Source organism: Apodemus sylvaticus, chromosome 7 (assembly GCF_947179515.1).
Source record: "Apodemus sylvaticus chromosome 7, mApoSyl1.1, whole genome shotgun sequence".
Taxonomy (NCBI): Eukaryota; Metazoa; Chordata; class Mammalia; order Rodentia; family Muridae; genus Apodemus; species Apodemus sylvaticus.
In genome coordinates this window covers 84,609,590-84,626,759 of record NC_067478.1, presented here as the reverse complement: position 1 = coordinate 84,626,759, position 17,170 = coordinate 84,609,590, and the positions used below count along the sequence as shown (strand labels likewise).

The following is a 17,170-nucleotide window of genomic DNA, read 5'->3' as shown; positions in this document are numbered from 1 at the left end:
CCCAGAATGCTGGGATTACAGGTGTGCGCCACCACCGCCCGGCTACCATACTGAAATTTGAAACAGCATGTCTCCCTGAAGTGCTGTGGATTGAATTTAGCAGCTTTAAAAAAAAGAAAAGAAAAGAAAAGAAAACCAGAATCTGAGCCTTTACATGAAATTCAGGTGTTAAATGTTTGCAACTAAAAAAGCAATGCTATGTGGATGAGATACAACACATTTCAACAAACACTTGACTGCTCCAGCCCTGTGTTAAGTCTTCATCCTCTGCACTGCTTCCCAAGAACATGTTCCTGAAGTTGATGCCCTTGTTATTTGTGTTAACTGCTTGAATATATTAAACTTACTGTGCATGTTAAAGGGATGGTAATATATGAGATGTTTCATTTGTATTATTAAGGAGGAAGCTATGAATTGTGATAACTTCATGTTTACTATATTCTCTCTAGACCTGGTGATGACTGGAAAAAGACTTTAAAACTCCCTCCAAAGGATCTAAGAATTAAAACTTCGGTAAGTTGAGGTATTAGATTTCAGATGGAAGAACTGGACAATTACAAGTAAAGGAATTGTATGAAATGACGCAGCATGTGTTGACTTTTGCTTTATTTTGAGGTAATATCCTGTGTAGTCCAGGGTTTCTGCACACGCTTGGCTCTCCTTCCACAGCCTCCTTAGTGCTGGGAGTATAGTTAGGTGTGTGCTGTCGGGCTAGCACATGGGTTTTACTTTTGAGCATCTTTAGTGTTTTCAGATGGTGTTTCACAATTTAGCTGAGGCTGTATGTGTTGAAATAGTTGAAACTACATAGTTAATAGATACTGGGTTGCCAAAATTTTCCTACCAGTTGGTGGGATTACATAATAGGAGTATCATATATTAAGCTGTGTGTGTATGTGTGTGTGTGTGTGTGTGTGTGTGCGCGCGCGCGCGCGCGCGCATATCTTGGTTATTATTTTCTGACAGGGTTTTCCTGGGTAGCCCTGGTTGTCCTGAAACTAGCTCTGTAGACCAGGCTGCCTTTGAACACACAGAGCTCCATCTACCTCTGCCTCTCTGCCTCTGCCTTTAGCCCAGCTGTATATCGTAACCTAGTTTTCTCTATTTTTCTCAGCGTTTCAAGGAGATATACAGGTTAGGTATTCTAACTACTATGTATGAGTATGTAAGAACAGGCATTCAGAGAAGTTCTCTTATTTCAATATTCTCAAACAAGGGTGACTTTGGGGGGGTGGCTGAGGGAACATTTAATAATAAATAGCTAGAGATCCTTATAGAGTAACCTCAAAACAATTATCTGACTGCAAATGTCGAAGCACTGTGCTTGAGAAACCCAGACAGAGCCAAAGATGTTGGTAGCTAGTGAGTGGGGAGAACTAGGGTTTGATTTTACATCTTGTAACTAATTGAATGTTATTTATGTAGAAATATTATTTTAGACTATGGTCATGGGTGGTTTTACCTAAAGGTCCATTTTTAAAGTGGTGTTTATTTGTTGGAGGTAGAGTAGTTATTCTTCAGGGAATGTGTTTTTAGATTGAAGTGGGAAAAGGGTTCAGTCTGTCAGGCATACTCGTTAAGCATGCTAACTATGAAAGAACCTCAAATGTATTTTGTTTGTTTGACTAGGATGTGACCTCCACAAAAGGAAATGAGTTTGAAGATTACTGTTTGAAACGAGAGTTGCTAATGGGAATTTTTGAAATGGGCTGGGAAAAACCATCTCCTATTCAGGTATGTTCATCCTTTTTGTTACATGAAGGTTATGTATCATGCATTATACACTTCAACAAACATTTTAAAAAATACAGCTGAGTGTGGTGGCATACACCTTTAATCCCAGTACTCAGGAGGCAGTGGCAGGCAGATTTCTGTGAGTCAAGGCCAGCCTGTCTACAGAGTAAGTTCAGGATAGCCAGGACCACAGAGATCCTGTCTTGAAAAATAAAACTAACTAAATTTCATATGTATGGGGTGCTTTATCTGTATATGTCTGGTACCAAATAAGAAGAGGACCTCGGAGTCTCTGGAACTAGAGTTAAAGATGGTTGGGAGCTATAATGTAACATGGTAACATGTCTTTGTATTTGTGTGTGCAAGGACAGTATTTTTCTGAACTGTGTGAGAGACAGGGTTTGATCTAGTCCACACTAGCCTTGGGTTTGAAGTGTAGCTGAAAGTGGTCTTTGAGCTCTTGCTTCACCCTCTCAAATCTAGTATTAGAGGCAAACATCACCCTCCCAGCTTTTTTCTTGAACTTTTAAAGGTTAAATCACAGAATTCATCCCTTTATTTATGGGTCTATTGGTGTTTATTTCCCAAGAATGGGGATCGTGTGTCTGTAGAGTTATTTATTGTCATTGGTTGGTTTCAGTATTTTTTTTATATTTAAAATTTTATATTTTTATGTGTTTGAGTGTTTGCCTGCGTGTATGTTCATGTACCATGTGTGTGCAGAGCCTGAGGAAGCCAAACAAGGGTGTTAGATCCCTTGGAACTGGAATTTTAAGTGGTCATGTACTGCAATGTGGATTCTGGGAATCAAACCTGGGCTCTCTGGAAGAGCAAGCAGTGTTTTTGATTGATGAGCCATGTGTTCAGTTCTTGGATTTTATTTTAGCATTTTGTGGATATGCAGAGGTCAGATGCTTACAGGAGTCAGTTCTCTTTCTACTGTGTAGATTCTGGGGATCAGACTCAGGGTGTTGTACTTTTATCTACCAAGCCATCTTACTGACCCTGTTGCTTTTTAAGACGGGCTCATGCATCCCAGCTGGCCTCAAAACTCTTTGTATCTAAAGGTGACTTCAAACTTGTAACCCTTCTATAGAAGGGTTCTGCTGGGGTTACTGGCTTGTGAAGTCTTGTCTGGAGATGGAAGTCAGGGCTTTTTGCCTGCTGAGGGAGCACTTTACCAATTGAGCTACATCTCCAGGCTCTTACGCTTATTTTTTGAAATAGACTCATCTGATAAGTCCCTGTGAATTGGCTCAAGCCATGTTTTCTCAGCAAAAATACTGCAAAGCTGATTTTTCTAGGTGTTGAATTTGAAAGTACATATAGTCTGATTGATGATATCATTAATTTGGATTGTCTTGTTGAAATCCAAGTTTTGTCTAATTTTTTTCCCTCCATAATATATGATGTCTACTCATTTTTGCCCTCTATTAAAACTAATATAAACATTCTAGAGAATATTTAAAAACCAAGCAAATAGCCTTTTCTTTGTCAAGCTTTTCTGGTTATTATGATAATTTCCTAATTACCATCTTTAGTCTTTCTTGGTCCTATTGGTTTGGGTTGTAGTGAGTTTTAGCTTAATCGGTCTTTCCATATTTGGCCCTTGTAAAGAAGAACCTGCCCTTATATGTGCCTTTAAAAGAGTATTTGGGGTTTGCGATGCTAAGGGTTGAACTTGGGGCCTTGGTCATGATAGCCGAGTGCTCTACCACTGAGTTCCATCACCAGCCTTTTGCAGCTTAATGTATACAGTTATGAAGTAACAGCAAAAATAGTTTTATGATTGGGGATCACCACAACTTGAGGAACTGTATTAAAGGGTCACAGAATTAGGAAGGTTGAGGACCACTGTTGTAAGGAAATACAGCAGTGATACCCCAAAGGGGAGAAAGTAGGTGACGCTTTTTGGTCTTGTTTTGACCCAGTCTCACTGTGTATTCCTGTCTGTTCTGAAATTCACTCTGTAAACCAGGCTGGCTTTAAACTCAGAGATGCAACTGCTTCTGTGTTCCCAGTACAGGAATTAAAACAGTAAACTACCACACCTGTGTGCATGCGTGTTGAACTCCCTATGTAGCTGAAAAGACCTTAAACCTCACACCCAGTTTATGCAGTACTGAGGATCAGACCTATGAAAAGCATAGAATAGTTATTCTTAGAATCACTCAAGAGTCTGGATCCAAAAAGAGATTTACAGTTCACCTAGTACAAATGAGCCTCAGTAGGCTGCCCTCCGCTCTTTTGCTTTGGACAGAATTTTGCTGTTTAGCTAAGCTGACTCCCAACTCAAGATTCCCCACGTGCTAGAACTGTGGGCCAGCAAGCCTGCTTCTTATCTACCTACTTTCTCTCTTTACCCCTTCCCTTCTCTCCTCTTCCCTCCCTTTCTCTCCCTTTATCTTGGCTTTTCAAGACTGGGTTTTTCTGTGTAATCCTAGAGCAACTAGAACTTGCTCTGTAAACCAAGCTAGCTTCAAACTCAGGTCTGCCTACTTCCTGCTGGGATTAAAGGTATGGGACACTGCCCAGCTGTTACTCATTTTCTTGTTTTCCCTTAAAATGATCATCTTTTTCAGTATTTAAAACTACAGGATTAGCCGGGAGGTGGTGGCACATGCCTGTTGTAATCCCAGCACTCTAGGAGGCAGAGGCAGGCCTGAGTTGGAGTTTCTGAGTTTGAGGCCAGCCTGGTCTACAGAGTGAGCTCCAGGACAGCCAGGACTATACAAAGAAACCCTATCTCGGAAAAAAAAAAAAAAAACCAAAAACCAAATCCCAAAAAACCAAAAAAAAAAAAAAAAAAAGAAGAAGAATAAGAATTAAGTTTTGCCTTCAAGTCTAGTATTTCTTTATAAGTCACTATAAGTTTGGATATGTTTCTTACAGTAGGTTGGAAATCAATACCAATTAATACCATCTCTTTCCTCTCCCCTCCTTTTCATTTTTAAAAAAAGATTGGTTGTTTTTGTTGTTGTGTTGTTGTTTTTTTAAGACATTTATTTTATGTGCATTGGTGTTTTGCCTGCATGTATGTCTGGGAGGGTGCCAGATCCACTGGAGCAAGAGTTACAGACAGCTGTGAGCTACCATGTGGGTGCTGGGAATCAAACCTTGGTCCTCTGGAAGGACAGCCAGTGCTCTTAACTGCTGAGCCATTTCTCCAGCCTCCCTTTCTTTCTTAAGTTGAGGTCTTACTCTGTAGTCCAGGCTGGCCTGGAATTCACATAAATGCACCTGCCTTTTGAGTGCCAGAATTTCAGGTGGAGGCACTTGCCACCATGCCCAGCATCTTGGCTCCTCTTGTTCCCTCTTCCCCCAACCCACAGTGAAATCACCACGTGAAAAATGCGGTGGTTTTAGCCTTTTAATTTTGAAACAATCTGTTTTTAGCCCAGAATGACCCAAACTCAAGGTGATCTTTGTATGTACCTCAGCCTCCAGAGGGCTGAAATTAAAGACGAGTGCCACTAACCAAGGGTCTCACCATGTAGTGCTAGCTGGTCTTAAACTCACAGAGATCCGCCTGCTTCTTTCTGCCCTGGTGCTTTGATTAAAGATATATGTCACCATGCTGTGCAAGGCACCTCCTCTGCCCCCTTGAGAGTGAATTGTTTCTTAGCCTTTATCAACAAGTATGAGTAGGAATTCTGTCCTTTACAGTATATTGTATTTTACAGTCAATTTTACAGTATATTGTGCTAAATGAGAGCTAAGATTTTTTTAAAATTTTATTTGTTACTCTGGGCGTGTGGCTGCCATGACACACATGTCAAAGGACAGCTTTTAGGAAGTCTGTGTAAGCCGGGCGGTGGTGGCGCACGCCTGTGATCCCAGCACTCTGGGAGGCAGAGGCAGGCGGATTTCTGAGTTTGAGGACAGCCTGGTCTACAAAGTGAATTCCAGGACAGCCAGGGCTACACAGAGAAACCCTGTCTCAAAAAGAAAAACGAAAAAACCAAATCCAAAAAAAAAACCCCAAAAAACCACACACACAAAAAAAGAGGAAAATTCTGTGTAGGTTTAAGCCAACAGGCAAGCACTTTTATGAATCCCCAGCCCTGCTTGGCTCACTGGTCATTGTATTTCATTTTAATCTTTCTGGTTTTAACTTCTAAAATTGTGTGTGTGTGTGTGTGTGTGTGTGTTTTTGAGTGTTTGAGGAGGGAGGATATGGAGGGAGACATGGGCATGCTTTTCCAAGGTACATGGAGATGAGAGCACATATTTTTGGTTTGGGACTAAATTCAACAGGGTTGCACTTACAAAACTTAAAAATCTGTTGAGCCATTTTACCAGCTTCCAGTGTTTTTTTATTTTAAATTTGATATGATATTTGTTTATTTTATATATATGAGTACATGAGTACACTAGCTGTACAGACGGTTGTGAGCCAACATGTGTTTGCTGGGAATTAAACTCAGGACCTCTGCTCACCCAAAGATTTATTTATTATTATATATGAGTACACTGTAGCTACCTTCAGACACACCAGAAGAGGGCACTAGATCCCATTAAGGATGGTTGTGAGCCACCATGTGGTCACTGGGATTTGAACGCAGGACCCTCGGAAGAGCAGTCAGTGCTCTTAACTGCTGAGCCACCTCTCCGGCCCCAATATTTTAAACCAACGAACAATTCAGTAATTGTGTTTTCACAAATATTATACTAGTGATCTATAATAATTTAAGGCATTTAACTTTTACTTTAGTAATGATTAATTTTTTAAAAAGTGCTGTATTTCAGAAGGAAGAGGGTCTCTTCATTTTTATTTTGTGAGTATTTTGAAGAAAAACTTAACATTTAAGAAATATTCTCACTTTTCCGAATTACTCAGAAGATGGCATCATTTTCCATTTATTTTTTTTTCTATATCTTTCCCATATATGTTTTCCTTAAAATTTTGGGCTTCCCCAATGTTTTAGGCTTGGTTATGCTTTCTCCTAAGCCTCCTTATTCATCCTGTGGCTGCATGTCCTCCGTGTATCTGCCTTATAAATTCCAAGGCCTGCCTTCTTCCCTCCTCCTAGCAGTTAACTGAGGTCCATAGCTGGCCTACTCTAGGGGTTTTTCTTTTAAACCTACAGAATTGTCCTTGAGCTTTTAAAAAAAAAAGTGTGTGTTGTGTTTGTGTGGAAGGGGCTGGAGTGTGGCTCAGAAGGATGCCTGCTTAGCATACTTGAAGCCCTAGGTTTGATAACTGAGCAGTCCCAGCATTTGGGAAATGGAGACAAGGAGGATCAGAATTTTAGGGTCAACTTATGTGAGTTAAGAGGCCAACTTTGGATACAAGTAATCCTTTGCTCTGTCCCTCCTTCCTACCAAAAGTCAATTATTTTCAATTGATATATATATATATATATATACACACACACACACACACATACATACACATATACATACATGCATGCATGCATACATACATACATACATACATATATACATATATATGTAATATGTATTTGGTATAATTAGCAAATTGTTTTAGCTGATCTTTTATGCAAAGATGATATGTTGAATTTGGAGCTCTAGAAACAGTGAACAGGCTCAAAATTCTTGGTCTTTCCTGAACTTTTTTAAAAGTGAGGGCAGAAGGTATGGGTGGTTGTGTATCCACCTACCCACCCCTGTGTAAATCCAAGCACAGCTTTCTCTTCCTTCATGGGATGCAGGGATGGGTCAGCAGGCTTGTGCAGCAAGTTTTTATTTAGCCATTTAACCAGTTTTCTCAGCCTTTTCAGTTTAAAATAAGTTCTTTATATACTATATCTTACTTTAGGAATTGGTTAGGGATCAGGGGAATGGGAAGGCTAAATACTCTGAAACGATATGCAGAGTTTTCTAAAACATTATCTTTGAGGGTCTGGAGAGATGATGGCTCAGCAGGTAAGAACACTGACTGCTCTTCCAGCGGTCTTGAGTTGAATTCCCAGCAACCGTATATATGGTGGTTCACAACCATCTGTATTGGGATCTGATGCCCTCTTCTGGTGTGTCTGAAAAGTGGCAGTGTACTTACATTAAAAGAAAAAATCTTTAAACAAACCAAAAAATTCCCCAAAACATTGTCATTGAAATATTTCACTGAGCTTGGCAGCTCCTGCTGGTAAACTGAGGACTCGGGACTGAAGCAGGAGGGTTTCCTAAGAGTTTGAGTGCTCAGACCGACAGAAGCCATATGAGAAGCAAACAGAGAGCACCAAGTGCTTCTCAGGATTTTAGTTTTTGAGATGAATAAGGGACAAAGAAGCTTTTGCGGGCAGGGGTAAATTTCTCCCCGACTTGAAGGGTTGGATCTATGCCTAAATATGTTTAGTAATGGGGAAAGCTAGGAGCAGTGGCTCCTCTACTGCTATTAAGCTTGTCTTTCCAGGAGTTTCATGACCAAAGTTATTTGTCTCTGACGCATCACTGATGTTGAGCCCTTATATGAAGTTTTAGGATAAGAAAGTGTTTTGCAAGGTTAGCTGGCCTGTAATGTCAAATTTGAGAGTGGGGAAACATTGATTTTATTACTTGATGTTTACTTCAAAGTAGAAAATTATAAAAGGTTTAATTTCTTTTCAGAATTCTAAAAACCTTGATTTTTTTATGGGGCAGAAGAGAGATAGTTTATGGCTAACAGTACGTGCTGCTTGCAGTGGGCCTGAGCTGGGTTCCCAGCACCCACACTCAGTGGCACTTAACTGCCTGCCTTTAACCTGCTTGCAGGAACTCTTGGCACCCTCTTCTGGCTCCTCCTGTACTGAGAGTGAGAGAGATAGACACACACACACACACACACACACACACACACACACACAGAAATATATATACACAGAAATACCTTTTTTAAGCTTGTTTTTACATGAACCCTTTCCAAACATTTTGTCTTATAAAAACTAAGAGTTCATTATTGAGGGACTGGTTTGTGAGCAGGTTGTTTGTAGGATATATAGCTGAACAATGTATGTTCTGTCTTATTTGTGCCTATTTCCCTTTTAATTTCCATATGTGTACTTCATTTTCAGTAATTCTCTTTATCGTGTCCCGGATAATAAGTATTTTTGTTGTGGTTATTGAAAACACACATAATAAAGTATGCTTAAAAATTAAAATTAAATGTTACTTTTAGTGATGTGACAGATTCTGTCTTCATTGGAACATGATTCAGGACAGAGAAGTTGTGTTGATAAAGACTTTGGAAGTTGATATAATAAAAAATAAGTACCAGGCTGGAGAGATGGCTTAGTGGTTAAGAGCTCTTTTGAAGGTCCTGAGTTCAAATCCCAGCAACCACTTGATGGCTCACAATCTGTATTGAGATCTGACACCCTCTTCTGGTGTGTCTGAAGACAGACACCGTGTACTGACATATAATAAATAAATAAATCTTTAAAAAAAAAAAAAAGAATAAGTACCAACTAGGTCCCAGAGATAAATGTTTTCAGCATTTCTATTTGTGTAAGAGCAAGATTTGTTCCTCCCCCTCTGGGATTTTGGGGCTTTTGTTTTGTTTTTGTACTGGGCATTGAACCAAAGGCCTTACATACACCTAGTTAGTGACTTATACCTCCAACCCAGTGTACACACTTTTCTTGTGGCATGATTGGCTTTACCAGTCTGAAAACAACATGTGCTGTCAAGTAACCTGGACCCTTAGGGCTCTCAGAGTCTGAACCACCAACAAAGAGCACACATAACTGGATCTAGGCCTGCTGGACACTTGTAGTAGATGTGCAGCGAGGGCTGCCCCCAAAGCTATGGCCTGTATGTGGGAAATGTTCTTGTAGCTGGGCTGCCTTGTCTGGCCTCTGTGGGAGAGGATGCGCTTAGCCTCACAGAGATTTGATGTGCCAGGGTCGGAGGATACCCAGGGGGACTCCCCACTCAGAAGGGGGGGGCAGTGAGATATAAAATTAATAATAATAATAAAGAAAATAGCATGTGCTATATAGCCTTTCCTTGGAGTTAGCGCCACCTTTTTTCCTGTGTTTTAGACAAGCTCTTATATTTGTCAAGCTGGTGTTGAACTCATCTCTGCCCGTGCCTACTAGGATTGCAGGCTTGAGCTACTGTGTAGTCATTTTTTATTTCTAACAAAAAATGTCTTTTGTTTGAGGACTATTTACAACCTTTTGAGATTTTTTTTTTTCCCCTCACACTTTTGTTTGTTAGAGACAGGGTCTTTTCTCTAGTAACCCTGGCTGCCAAGACAAGGCTGGTGAAAGGCTAATCTACCTAATTAAAGAAGTGTATCACACGCCCATACTCAGCTCACTACCCTTTATGTTATGCTGGGATTCTGCTCACATTTTTCTGTTAACAGTTTTAGCAAACTTTTGGTTCAAAATGGTGTTAATGCTCAGTGGTCCTGCTGATCCACTTGGGTCTTCGCCATTTGTGCAAGATACAAATACAAGGGGTGTTCTTCAGTGTAACTTAGAGAAGAATCTGGTAATTTTTTTATTCACAAGTAATTTTTGCATTACCTTGTCTTTTAGGAGGAGAGCATTCCCATTGCTTTATCTGGTAGGGATATCTTAGCTAGAGCAAAAAATGGAACAGGCAAAAGCGGTGCCTACCTCATCCCCTTACTTGAACGGCTGGACCTGAAGAAGGACAATATTCAAGGTTAGCTGAATAAGGGAGGGGGAGGGGGGCGCTGTCTGTACTTGGAGCTTTGAAGGTTTTAGTCTTGGTCAGAATTCATATAGTCTAGTCTCTTCTTACTATATTTGGCTTAAGTATCTAAAAATTATTCCCAACTTTTAAGGGGAATTTCCCATCTTCAGAGTACTTTTTTTCTTTTAAGATTTATTTACTTATTATATGTAAGGCACACGTTAGCTGTCTCCAGACACTCTAGAAGAGGGCATCTGATCCCATTACTGATGGTTGTGAGTCACCATGTGGTTGCTGGGATTTGAATTCAGGTCCTTTGTAAGAGCACTCAGTGCTCTTAACCGCTGATCCATCTCTTCCGCCCCAGAATACTTCTTTTTTTTATGATGGATAAACAGTTGAAAAAATGTTCATGTAAGATAAGCAAAGTAAGGAAAACCAAACTGGTGAGAGGTTATTGAGTCATTGCTTATGGCCTATGTAAATGAGTTCCCTTGTGGGAGCTATGTAAGCAGAGCTCATTGTAGAAACAGTAAAATGCTTCTGTTTATAAAGGCTTGAATTTATCAAATTTTCAGAGCTCAGACAGTAGAAAAGAAGCAAATGTCTGTAGCTGTATCTGGAGTCACTTCATAGAATTAAGATTTCACCACTAAAGCTTTTCTTAAATTTTCCAACTTTCAATTTATAATTCTCTCTCCTCTTACTGATGTGAGTAGAACCTGAGCAGTATGCACTTACTACTTAGATTAGTGACTCTCTTCTGTCAAACAAATGTAGTTTTTAAGACTGTGTTATATTAATGTCTGTGTTATGCCTGTGTGTTTAGACATACTGCCTCAGTAAAACTATTTTTACAGCTTCTTAAATTTCTAAAAGATGGCATGTTCTCCCCTCCCCCTCCTTTGTTCTTTGATATTTTCTAGCAATGGTGATTGTTCCCACTAGAGAACTTGCTCTACAGGTCAGTCAAATTTGCATCCAGGTCAGCAAACACATGGGAGGGGCCAAAGTGATGGCTACCACTGGAGGAACCAATCTACGGGATGACATAATGAGGCTTGATGACACAGGTAGGAGACGATAAAGGCAGCAGAGGGTCATTGTAGCTGCAAATGTCTCATTTTTCAGACTTACTTGTAATTATGTGGAGGTGGGGTGTGTTATGCACACGTGTGTGCAGGTGCCTATGGGGGCTGCATTGGATTCCCGGATGCTAGAGGTCTTGAATTCTCTAAAGGAGCAATATGAGCTCTTAACCACTAAGCCATCTCAGTCTCTAAGGATTTCCTTTTACAACATAACAAAACTTGGTTGGGTTTTTTGGTTTGTTTTGTTTTTTGAAACAGTGTTTCTCTGTGTAGCCCTGGCTCTCTTTTTACTTGCTTTGTGAACCAGGCTGGCTTCAAATTCAGAGATCTCTGGGGTTGGGGATTTAGCTCCGCAAGGCCCTAGCAAGGCCCTAGGTTCGGTCCTCAGCTCTGTTTAAAAAAAAAAAAAAAGATTCAGAGATCTCTCTGTCTCCCTACTGCTGGGATAAAAAGCATGTGCTACCACTGTCTGGCACTAAAATATGTAATTTTTAATAATTAACTAAGGACTGAGGGTGGATTAGGAGGCAAATTGCATGCATAGCACATACAAAACAAAGCCTCGATTATTCCCTCACCAAGCATTGCAGTCAGTGACACTCCCCTGTAATTCCAGCACTGCGGAAGTGAAAGCAGGAGGTTCAGAAGTTGAAGGTTGTTTTCACCTACGTAAGGAGTCAAGGCCAGCCAGTAGCCGGTGATAGCCCTGTTCTAACAAAACAAGCAATCAATGAACAGAAACACTGTGGTAAAAAATGAAGAGTAAAATCAACTATTTCTTTCTTTCAAGAGAAAAAATAAAGGGTTATTCAGCCTTATTAGTATTTTTAGTTTTTGTTTTCTTGACAGGGTCTCTCTATGTAGACCAGGCTGTTCTCAAGCCTGGAATTCACAGAGATCTGCCTGCCTCTGCCTCTGGAATGCTGGGATTAATTATTTCTTAGTATTGTTTAATGTAGTTCAAAGTAGTTCAAACCCATATTTATATTAACTGTTCTAATTTCAAGGCTAAAATGTATTAGTTATGAGTAATGACATTTGTGGAAAGTAGGCTGTTTTTTAACATGAGTATACAAAATACATGACAGTATATTTCAGGTTGTAAACTTACATTTTCAAATACTTTGATAACTATAAAATTGTATATATACACAAAGTTGTTTACTCTGGTGTGGTTTGTAAGAAAAGGAAGATAAATTTAGATATTTCAGGAGATTGGCTAGATGCAGTGAATCTGAATGGAATTTCACAGTCAGTAAAGATTCATCAAGGGCTGCTGTTCCTGGCATAATGCTGAGTAAAGAACAGTAACAAAATAGCAAGAGCCAGACTTTACCCAGAGTGTTAGCATGGATTAGTATTTGGTTACTTGACTATATTTTTTAACTCATACAGTTTTGTTTTTAGTAATCAGTCTTTTTTCTCCCCCTTAAAACAGTCTGAGCAGCATTGCCCAGATTGAAGACACGTCTTTTGTTTGAGAAATCCTGATTCTGGTTGTTATTTCTTGCAGATTGTCATAAGATAAAAGTTGTGTGCCCTTAGTTGGAAATAGTGATTTGGGAAACTAGCCCGCCCACTCATTGAAGAGATGAAACAAGTGTTGTCTATCTGTGAGAAGAGATGGAAATATATACACAGCCCAAAATACAGCTTTGTACCTTTTGGGATTAGTTCGTATCTCTATAAACAGTATTTATGATGTTAAATACATATTATAAAATTACAAGGGTTTTTTTTTTCATCCTAGATAAAATTAACAAGAATGTATATATTTTCTGAATTTTTTTTTCCTGCAAATCTTTGTAGTGCATGTGGTGATTGCTACCCCTGGCAGAATCCTGGATCTTATCAAGAAAGGAGTAGCAAAGGTTGATCATGTCCAGATGATAGTGTTGGATGAGGTAAGGTTTCTTCATTTAAAAGGGATTTTCAGTACTCTTCTGAGCTTTGCTTACAACTTTCAGTGAATAAAGCAAACCCTGTCCTGGATGTATATAATACCAAATAACTAAGCCAAGTTCATTTTAAGTCTTTTCTTTTCAATGTTACATTTTAAAAGAATGTAAGGGATAGCTCTTACCCCCCCCTTTTTTTTTTGCATCTGCTTATTTATATTGTTTTATTCTTTTGTGTCTATGAAATTTGTTATGTCTTTAGGTTATAACCTAATATGAATTCCTTTTAAGAAATTACCCAACTGAAGCCAAATGTTTTACCTGAGAGGTAGAGCCAGATGTCTGTATTGAGTTTGAGGGCTACACAGTAAATTTCAGGCTAATCAGAACCACACAGTGAAACTCTGTCTTAAAAATAAACAAACAAGCCAGGCAGTGGAGCACACCTGTAATCCCAGCACTATGGGAGGCAGAGGCAGGCAGATCTCTGAGTTCGAGGCCAGACTGGTCTACAGAGTGAGTTCCAGGACAGCCAGGACTATATAGAGAAACCCTGTCTCGAAAAACAAAACAAAAAAACAGAACAAAACAAAAAAAACCAATAGTAGTAGTAGTAATAATAATAAACAAACAAACAAACTACTTGTCTCTGTCTGGACTGTAGCAGTGCTTTATGCTTAGCCTGACAGTTTTAGTGTTTTGGTGTACAGCTACTTTCCTGTTCTGTTTGGTTGTAGATTTCTAGTTTCTGGCCTTTGAATAATGAGGAATAACACTAAATATTATGTCACATTGAATACATAACATGATTTTTAGTCTGATAAAATATAGGTGTCTTAGAATGTTGTTATGGGCATGTGGATAGCTGTGTTCCTAGTTGAGGACATTGAAACATGCCTGAAGGTCACCTAGTGCAGCGAATGAGTAAAACACTTTAGCCCAAATGGCCTTGAATTTTTTTTTTTTTTAAAGATGTACTTACTTATTATATATAAGTACTCTGTAGCTGTCTTCAGACACTCCAGAAGAGGGCATCAGATCTTGTTACAGACGGTTGTGAGCCACCATGTGGTTGCTGGGATTTGAACTCAGGACCTTCAGAAGAGCAGTCAGTGCTCTTAACCGCTGAGCCATCTCTCCAGTCCAATGGCCTTGAATTTACCGTCCTGTTTCTTCTACTATCTGAGAGTAAGGTTTATGCCAACCATATCCAGCCCAAAATATGTTTTTGACCAATATACTCTATTATCTCTTTAATGGGAATCACATTTAAATTCTGTCAAAGAAGAAGGATGTTGGCAGTCTACATATTTTTCTCTGTAGGGGTGATAGCCTCTGCTTCAAGACAGATTCATGATGTAGCCCAGGCTGACCTTAAATTCTTATCACTTCTCTCCCAGTTCTTCCACTCGGGTGCTGAGCTTACAGGCCTGTGCTACCATGCTAGGCTCCTTCCTCTTCTGCACTGCTTAGGGTTTGTCTTGGTAACCTGGGACATCACATGTATTAGAGTCTTATGTTCATAGGCAGGAGCAGCCTGTGTGGATTGTGCTCTGACCTTTGTTTATATTGCTATCCGAAACTTTTAATGTCTTACTCTTTTTTAAAATTCCTTTTCTTTGTATTACAGGCAGATAAGTTGTTGTCACAGGATTTTGTGCAGATAATGGAGGACATTATTCTCACACTACCTAAAAATAGGCAAATTTTACTATATTCCGCTACTTTCCCTCTTAGTGTACAAAAGTTTATGGTGAGTATTAAATCTGTACTTGGAATCCGTGTCATCATGGTACCATGAGCATGCTTTTACCTGTAATTACATTGTATATCAGAATATATATGCTTTATGTTACTTCAGGTTTTTGGATATGTTTTTTTTAAATATCAGAAAATATTTGTGCATGGATTTATGATTTTTTTGTTGTTGTTTTGTTTTTGAGGCAGTGTCTCACTATGTAGCCCTGGCTAGTATGTTAACTTCAAACTCACAGAGGTCTCCTGATTCTGCCTCCCAAGTACTAGGATTAAAAGTTTGTATGTGGGGCTGGAGAGATGCAGTGATTAAGAGCACTGGCTGCTCTTCCAGAGGCCCTGAGTTCAATTCCCAGCAAGCTCCTGGTGGCATCCGCTGCCCTCTTTTGGTGTCTGAAGACAGCTATGGTGTAATCATATAAATAATTCCTTTTTAAAAAAATGTATGTGCACTTTTTTTTTAAATTAACCATTTGTTCTGAGGCTAGCCTGATTTCCATGAGTTCCATGCCATCTGTCTACCTGTCCATTGGTTGGTTGGTTTTTCTTTTTTTTTCTTGGTTTTGATTTTTGGGAGACAGTTTCTATGTGTAATACTGGCTGGCCATGAGACCCTGTTTCAAAATGAGAGGAGTTGTGATTTTGTTTTGTTTTGTTTTGGTTTTGACTCTTTTGTGCCAAGGTGACATATCCCATTGTAAGTTGGTTATAGCCCATCTCTGTGAGCTATGTTTGAATCTGAGGTCTACCATTTTAGAATAACTTATTTACTTTATGAATACTTGTTTTTGAAAAGAGATGCATTCCTTAGAGCAAGAGACCAAAAGGTATAAAGTTAGGGCAAGTAATAGGAGCTCAGGGTAAAGCTCTTGCCTTAGCATATGCCTGAAAGTCTTTAAATTTAAAGGAGAAGCCCAGTCTTTACTTAAGCCTCTCCTCCCTCCCACTCCAGAATTCCCATCTGCAAAAACCCTATGAGATAAACCTGATGGAGGAACTAACTCTGAAAGGAGTAACCCAGTACTACGCATATGTTACGGAGCGCCAAAAAGTGCACTGCCTCAATACACTTTTTTCCAGGGTAAGTAGTGGGCTTTTTGTGCTGAGTCCTGTCTTTTACTAATTCCTAGCAAGTTGGACAACTAGATTATTTTCCCCTTTATTTTCACTGTAAAAAATCTTACTGTTTTGTAAAAGGTAGCTTTGATTGGCTTAAAGTTGAAATTGATTGACACAGGTGCTTTACTTATATTGTTAAATCTACCATAATTACAGTTCATCCTGCTTTGTGAATACTAATTTCTAAAATTTATTGATGATCCCCAAATTAGTACTGAAGGTGTTTTGGACATTTTGTAGACATGTACATTGTCGCCAAAAAAAAAATTGATCTCAGCTAAAGTCCAAGAAGAGGACATTCTTCTGCTTTCTTGTTTTAGCTATAAATACGCATTCCTCTTGCAGTCTTTGAACCATTGTTTTTTAAGTTTTGGTGCTGTTCATTTCGTTCTAAAATGGCCTCTACATTGTTGCTGACATGCTTGAGCACAAGAAGACTGATGTGTACTATACAATGAAAATGTGTATTGGATAAGCTTTTTGCAGATATGGGTTATATTGGTTTAGGACTACAGACATATTAAATAAGACATGCTTAAAGAAAACACATAAATTTACATGTTTGCCTATTTGTGAAATGTCACCAGAGGCTCACAAGTATTTAACTTGTCATTTTTCCCTAGAAACATGATTCTTTTTACTTATTTGTTTTTTATTTTAATGAGTCTGTATATGCGTAGGATTGTATGCATATGAGTGCACAATTTCATCTGAAAGTTTTGGTTAAATATTTTCATGATTGGCAAAACAAATGTTTTTGTCTTTTTCTATTTCTCTTTTGTGCTTAGCTTCAGATAAACCAGTCGATCATTTTCTGCAACTCTTCTCAGAGAGTTGAGTTACTGGCCAAGAAGATTTCTCAGCTGGGTTACTCTTGCTTCTATATCCATGCTAAAATGAGGCAGGTAAGTATAATGTCCAGAACTTGTGTAGATTTAATAAAAAAAAAAATCTTTCCTAAGTATT

The 17,170-nt window shown here is 39.1% G+C and overlaps 1 protein-coding gene across 4 annotated transcripts in view; it reads left to right on the top strand.

The window, feature by feature from the left end:
• Ddx6 (DEAD-box helicase 6) overlaps nucleotides 1-17,170 on the top strand; it is a 37,134-nt gene that overhangs the window by 7,469 nt on the left and 12,495 nt on the right. For all 4 annotated transcript variants that reach the window (XM_052188519.1, XM_052188518.1, XM_052188517.1 and 1 more), the window contains exons 3-10: nucleotides 450-513; nucleotides 1,630-1,734; nucleotides 10,221-10,350; nucleotides 11,268-11,414; nucleotides 13,242-13,336; nucleotides 14,961-15,083; nucleotides 16,038-16,166; nucleotides 16,993-17,109. In XM_052188519.1, coding sequence (XP_052044479.1) covers nucleotides 450-513; nucleotides 1,630-1,734; nucleotides 10,221-10,350; nucleotides 11,268-11,414; nucleotides 13,242-13,336; nucleotides 14,961-15,083; nucleotides 16,038-16,166; nucleotides 16,993-17,109 — 910 coding nt within the window. The remainder of the gene's footprint in view (nucleotides 1-449; nucleotides 514-1,629; nucleotides 1,735-10,220; nucleotides 10,351-11,267; nucleotides 11,415-13,241; nucleotides 13,337-14,960; nucleotides 15,084-16,037; nucleotides 16,167-16,992; nucleotides 17,110-17,170) is intronic.